The following is a 6,152-nucleotide window of genomic DNA, read 5'->3' as shown; positions in this document are numbered from 1 at the left end:
CAGCTCGCAGATATTGAGATATGTTTTTTGCAGGTGTATTTCTGGGACAGGCAGCTAGCAGATGTGAGGAGATTTTTTTTGTGGCAGGTGTGTCGGTAACAGGCATCGAGCAGATGGTGAGAGATGTTTTTTACAGTGTGTTCATGGGAGAAGCAGCTAGCAATATGGTGAGGATGTTTTTTACATGTGTTTCGTGGGGACAGCACTAGCAGATAGTGAGATGTTTTTTACAGTGGTGTCTGGGGACAGGCAGCGACAGTAGGGAATATGTTTTTAATAGTGTTGAAAGGGAAGAAGCATTTATAAAATTAGGTCCCGAAGAATTACACTGAGCTACATAATGAAATTTTTTTTAAAAAATGTGGTGGATACACTCTTTGATCACGTCTATTGTAGCTAAAAACTGACTCTAATATATAATTATATATATATAATATATATATATATATATATATATATATATAATATATAATATATATAATATAGTATGGCATGCCGTTTAGGAAATAATATATATATATGAAGTTTATCCATCTGAATATATGGAATGAAAGTCTGAATATGGAATGAACGTCTGAAATAGATGAAAGTCTGAATATATTATGACGTCGAATATATGAAGAAGTCTGATATGGAATGAAAGTCTGAATATTATATGAAGTCTGAATATAGGAATGAAGTCGCATATATGGAATGAGTCTGAAATATATGGGAATGAAAGTCTGAATATATGGAATGAAGTCTGAATATATTGAATGACGTCTGAATATATGGATGAAAGTCTGAATATATGAAGAAGTCTGCATATATGGATGAAAGTCTGAATATATGGGAAGAAGTCTGATAATAGGATGAAGTCTGAATATATGAATGAATTCTGAATATATGGAATGAAGCTGACGTCATTAGGCGGGGCGCCATCTGTGTGTGGCGGATTAATCAGGATGTAACAAATGTGGACTCTATGAGTGTCGGCTAGGAATCTAGTGTCAGCTATTTTGAGCAATGAAGAGATTATTACACTCTGGCAAATGCATGTACGGGCCAAAAACGGGTAACCGTATCCATGCCCACACCATTAGCTTCCAGTTGAAGTGTTACTTCTGCCGACATCTCCCAAAGAGACTCTAATTCCCTTCAAAATGATGCATAATGTTCTTTCGGCAACGTTTTGTTGACAGGATTGCTTATAAGCACTAAGAATGTCGCAATAATGGAAAATTGATCCTCAAGGTGTACGCTATCTAATTTCCAAACTGTTTGTGTCGTTTTGGAGTATGACCAGTTGTTGCAAAAAAAACCCTGCAGTCAACAAAGTATTGGACTATTTCCGCCGATGCCATTTTGTAATATCCAGGAATTCGAAAGGTTCCCTTTGTGACATTTCTGTCAATTATTCCAATTCCATACATATATCAGACTTCTATTCCATATATTCAGACTTCATTCCATATATTCAGACTTCATTCCATATATTCACTTTCATTCGCATATATTCAGACTTCATTCATATATTCAGACGTTCATTCCATATTTCAGACTTCATTCCCATATATTCAGACGTCATTCCTATATTCAGACTTTCATTCCATATATTCAGACTTTCATTCATATATTCAGACTTCATTCTTCATTCCAGACTCATATCCATATATTCACACACTTCATTCATTATTTCAGACTTCATTTCAATTATCTTCAGACTCATTCAATATTCAGACTTATTCCATTATTCAGATGGATAAACTTCATATATATATATTATTTCCTAAACGGCATGCCTAATATATATATTATATATATCTATATATATATATATATATATTATATATAACTGTATATATAAAATAAAAAAAAATAAAAAAAAAAGAAAAAAAAAAAAAACATAATAAAAGAAAAAAAAAATAAAAGATAAAAATCAAAAAATAGCACAATACTATAAAAATAGAAAAAACACACACACACACACACACACAAGCACACACACAGACACACACACACACACACACACTTCTCAAACCAAAGCTACACTTTTGGAGCCAGTACAATCATGTCTGACTGGTATTATCATAATTCTTTCCAATTGTTGGTTGTGGTAACGCAGGAGGAGGCAGTGAGGTAGCAGCCCGAGCCCTCAGTCTGCCAGACCTGAACCTGGCTCCGAACCCAACCCTCCCTGCTGGGCTGGAGAGCCAGGAGCGCAGCACCATGGAGCAGGAGATCAGCCATATGGACCACATGATCGAGGACATGGAGATGAAAGTGAACGTGATGCGCTGGATGGTGGAGCCCCATGGGCCCCATGGGCCCCAGGGTGCAGAGGCGCTAAGCAGCAGCGACAGCGCCTCCTTGGCCATGTTCTCAGTGGATGAGGAGCAGCCTGGACCCCCCCCTCCATGCCAGCGCAGTCGCATCTCTGTGCTCTTACTGCTGGTTGCTGTTGTTTTGGTTGCAGCCACTTTATCTGTCTGTATAATCTTTTTCACATGAGCAAAACCTTAACAACTTGGGTTTTTTTTCTGTAAAACTTCAACAATGCTCAGTGACACTGACTCTTTGCATACTTGTTATGTAAAAGACATTTTCTAAAGAATACTGCAAATTTATAACAACTAAATGATTTACTAGTGCATAAGATACTTTGTCTAAAAATACACTAAAATAAATCTGGGTGCAAACCAGTTTGCCATTTGTTGCAGTAAATCCTAAGCTCCATATAATTTAAACTATCTTTATTGAACAAGGTCATAAAAAGACATAGTTGCCAGTTAATGGCTTTATACAGTGGTGCTCAAAAGTTTACATACACATGCTTAAGTTGACTAAAAAGAGGAATAAAAAAATCAGTTTGGAAATTTATTTTTATACCTAAATTAAAAAAATGAGGTAAATCCAACCTTTAAGGACACCAATTTCTTTGTGAGAATAACGTTTGTAAATAAATAAATGTCTTATTAAAATACAGGGTCATAGTATCATACCCCTATGTTAAATTCCATAGAGGCAGGCAGATTTTTATTTTAAGGCCAGTTATTTCCTGGGAGTTCAGGATATTATGCATCCTGATAAGTTCCTGGCCTTTAGAATTAAATAGCCACATCTCACAATACTCTTCACCATGCTAGATAGAGGCAGGTTTATTTCAGTAGACTAATACCTGGTTTGTGTGCATTGAGAGATGATTTTATAGAAAGTATCCCATGCCTCATCTCTAAGCATGGTGGAAGAGTTGTGATGAGTGGGGGCTATTTAATTCTAAAGGCCAAGGGAACCTATCCGGATGCATTATATCCTGAATCCAGGAAATAACTGGCCTTATATAAAAAATCTGCCTGCCTCTATGGGAATTTAACATAGGGGGTGTATACTTAGACCCCTGTATTTTAAATAAGAACATTATTTTTTACAATACGTTTATCATTCACAAAGAAAACGTTGTTCCTTAAAGGTTTGGATTTTACCCTCATTTTTTTGATTAGGTATTAAAAAAATCCAAAACATGATGTTTATTCCTCTTTTTAGTCAACTTAAGCATGTGTATGTAAACTTTTGAGCACCACTGTATAGCCCACTGGTGTAAAGTTAAATAATTATTACAATTATTAAGATCTAGAACATGTTTTTACCTCATAAAAAGATAGAACTACTTGCATACTTCCCTTTGTTACAGAACATTCTCCTTTCCTAAAAGAGACATTTTATTCCTTGAAGATTGTTTTGATTGCTATTTATTGTGTATATAATCTGTGCTGTAGAGAACCGACGATGTGTAGTTATGGATTATGAAAGCATCAACTTTGATATGACTGTGTTGTGTTGTTTTCCATTCATCCTTATTGATTAACACTTTGGTCATTGTGCAGAATTCAAATGGCATTAAACTACTCATTGTACTGCTTTGTTTGTTTTTCATACTTTCAAAAAAATAAATACAATTATATAATCTATAAAAGTCTGTAAGGCCTATGTCTTGTCAGATACTGTATAACTGTCAATCAAACCTTATTATGCCTTATTAGTTACAACCACATGTTATTATGCTTAGCTGACAAAATACATGTATATAAACAATTATAATATTGCGATGTCGAGGAAACACAAACTGAACCAATGAATGCAATTAGAAACATTTTATTGAAGACTGGAGTTACTGTTCTTTTATTATAATATGCAAATATGGAAGGCCTGTGTAATGTTATGTGCGCCAAAGTTATGATTGAAAAAAAGCAAACGACAAAAATCCATTTGCAGTAGATTACATTTTAAAAAACTGTTTCAGTTTTTTTTTTGGAAAGAGTTTGATATCTTCCAGCCAAAGTTATATCTGATGCATATAGTCTATGATCTGATGCATATAGTCTATGATCTGATTCCATAAACATGCAATCAACGGCTCACTCCATCATCCTGCCATGGCACAGGTCCACGTGATGCCTTCAAGTCCTTCCGAACGGGACCCTGGACATCCGTGTTGGATCTACCGGGGCAAAGTTTGTGTCATCTGCCACCATAATAATAATAATGTATACTTCATTAATCCTGCAAGGGGAAATCACAACTTACACTCTGTTATTACACACAGGCCTGAACTACACACATGCCCAGTACCTATACATGCACTAATGGAGAGATGTCAGAGTGGGGGGAAGGGGACTGCCCATGGAAAGGGGTTAGGGTTAGGCAGTTGAGTGTTCGGTGCCTTGCTCAAGAGCACCTTGCCCAGGAGGGGAACGTACTTTGGTCCAAATGGGGGACTTGAACCAGCAGAATTCTCCTCCGCGCATGATGCCAAAGGAATTTTCAATCACCCGCTTTGCTCTGGAGTGGCAGTAAATGTATTCTGACTTTAATAGTCTCAGAATTCTGACTTTATTCTCAGAATTCTGATTTTAAAGCAAGAATTCTGACTTTAATGTAGAATTCTGACATTGATCTCAGAATTCTGTCTTTGAATCTGGCCCGGAACTTGTTCCGACATTTAGAAACAGAGTTCTTATGGCCTTCGTATTTTTCGAGTACTTAATTGAATCATTTTGATTTCTAAACTCAGTCACAAAACCAGAAAATAATGGTTTAGAACCACTGCTGTGGATGTGGTATTTGGCATATAGAAATAAAAGTGTTTACCTTCATTTTCAGCTTCAAAGTCAAACATACCAAAGAAAATAGCCTCAAAGCAAAATAAAAAGTATGAGATTAATGATATGAATGAATTTAAGGATCTCTGACCAGAATTTTCCTGTGTGGGGACAATTCCAAAAAAGATAGGACACGTTTTCCTTAAACACAATGAAGGTAGCGTTCGTGACACACCTGAGCTTTATTTTGAAGGGTGCGACCGGACGTGTGGAAGTTTCATGTCTTGATGGTAAAGCGCCAATAACTGAATAAAGCATAGAGGGGGAAAAGTTGCAATGCATGTTTTCACAGACGGAAGTACACTCCAGCGGAACCATAGACAGTTAAAGAAACACTAGCTATGCTATATGCTAGGGCGGAACATTAGCTTTGACAACAATGGTGCTTAAACAGTCTCATTTGCGACTTAAACGTTTTGGTGTTAACCATGACGTCTCTTTTAATCAACACAGAGACGGCGGTTTTCCTTTGACCACTGTCAACAAATCACCGTGTGTCCGAGGTATCGTCCCTCCACCTTTTAGGAACTTTGACCAGCTTCTAAGGAGAGGGAGACGAGCTGGACCGACGACCGGGAGTCTGGGTCTTTCTGCTGTGACGCAGATGTCCGCGAGAGGTAACTACCATGGCAACTACGGTCTAAAGGGCGTAAATATGGCAGAAACTGTACGTTAAAGCTGAATGTGAGGAGTTTGTGCTTACATGCAGTGTTGCTGTACTCAAGTGACGCAAATTAAAGTTTTTTTTTGTTGTATGGGAAGCTACGCGCCCTTCAGAACCCCCCCACGCGACACTTCTCAATCTAACTCATCAGACAATGTCACTGTAAATGCCCTCCATCGCTACTGTCCCTTTCTTTAACTGTCTATGTACTGTACTGGGGCAGGTCGGGATGTGTGTTTTTGAGTGTCAAAATAAAAGTTTCCTTCTGGTCAAAATAAAAGTCCTCTTCAGGTCAGAATAAAAGTCCCCTTCAGGTCAAAATAAAAGTCCTCTTCAGGTCAAAATAAAAG

At 37.1% G+C, this 6,152-nt stretch overlaps 2 protein-coding genes across 2 annotated transcripts in view; both read left to right on the top strand.

Annotated features, from left to right (window-relative positions):
• The window catches only part of rgs9bp (regulator of G protein signaling 9 binding protein), an 8,210-nt gene extending 5,432 nt beyond the window's left edge, over positions 1 to 2,778 (top strand). Inside the window, exon 3 of the mRNA XM_032510825.1 lies at positions 2,105 to 2,778. Coding sequence (XP_032366716.1) covers positions 2,105 to 2,490 — 386 coding nt within the window. The 3' untranslated portion in view covers positions 2,491 to 2,778. The remainder of the gene's footprint in view (positions 1 to 2,104) is intronic.
• A 2,624-nt stretch (positions 2,779 to 5,402) lies between these two features.
• The window catches only part of mcur1 (mitochondrial calcium uniporter regulator 1), a 50,468-nt gene continuing 49,718 nt past the window's right edge, over positions 5,403 to 6,152 (top strand). Inside the window, exon 1 of the mRNA XM_032510782.1 lies at positions 5,403 to 5,755. Within this exon, the coding sequence (XP_032366673.1) occupies positions 5,518 to 5,755 (238 nt within the window). The 5' untranslated portion in view covers positions 5,403 to 5,517. The remainder of the gene's footprint in view (positions 5,756 to 6,152) is intronic.

This window comes from Etheostoma spectabile, unplaced genomic scaffold, assembly GCF_008692095.1.
Source record: "Etheostoma spectabile isolate EspeVRDwgs_2016 unplaced genomic scaffold, UIUC_Espe_1.0 scaffold272, whole genome shotgun sequence".
Classification (NCBI taxonomy): Eukaryota; Metazoa; Chordata; class Actinopteri; order Perciformes; family Percidae; genus Etheostoma; species Etheostoma spectabile.
Note: the sequence above shows the minus strand (reverse complement) of the source record. Positions and strands in the feature narration are given on the sequence as shown.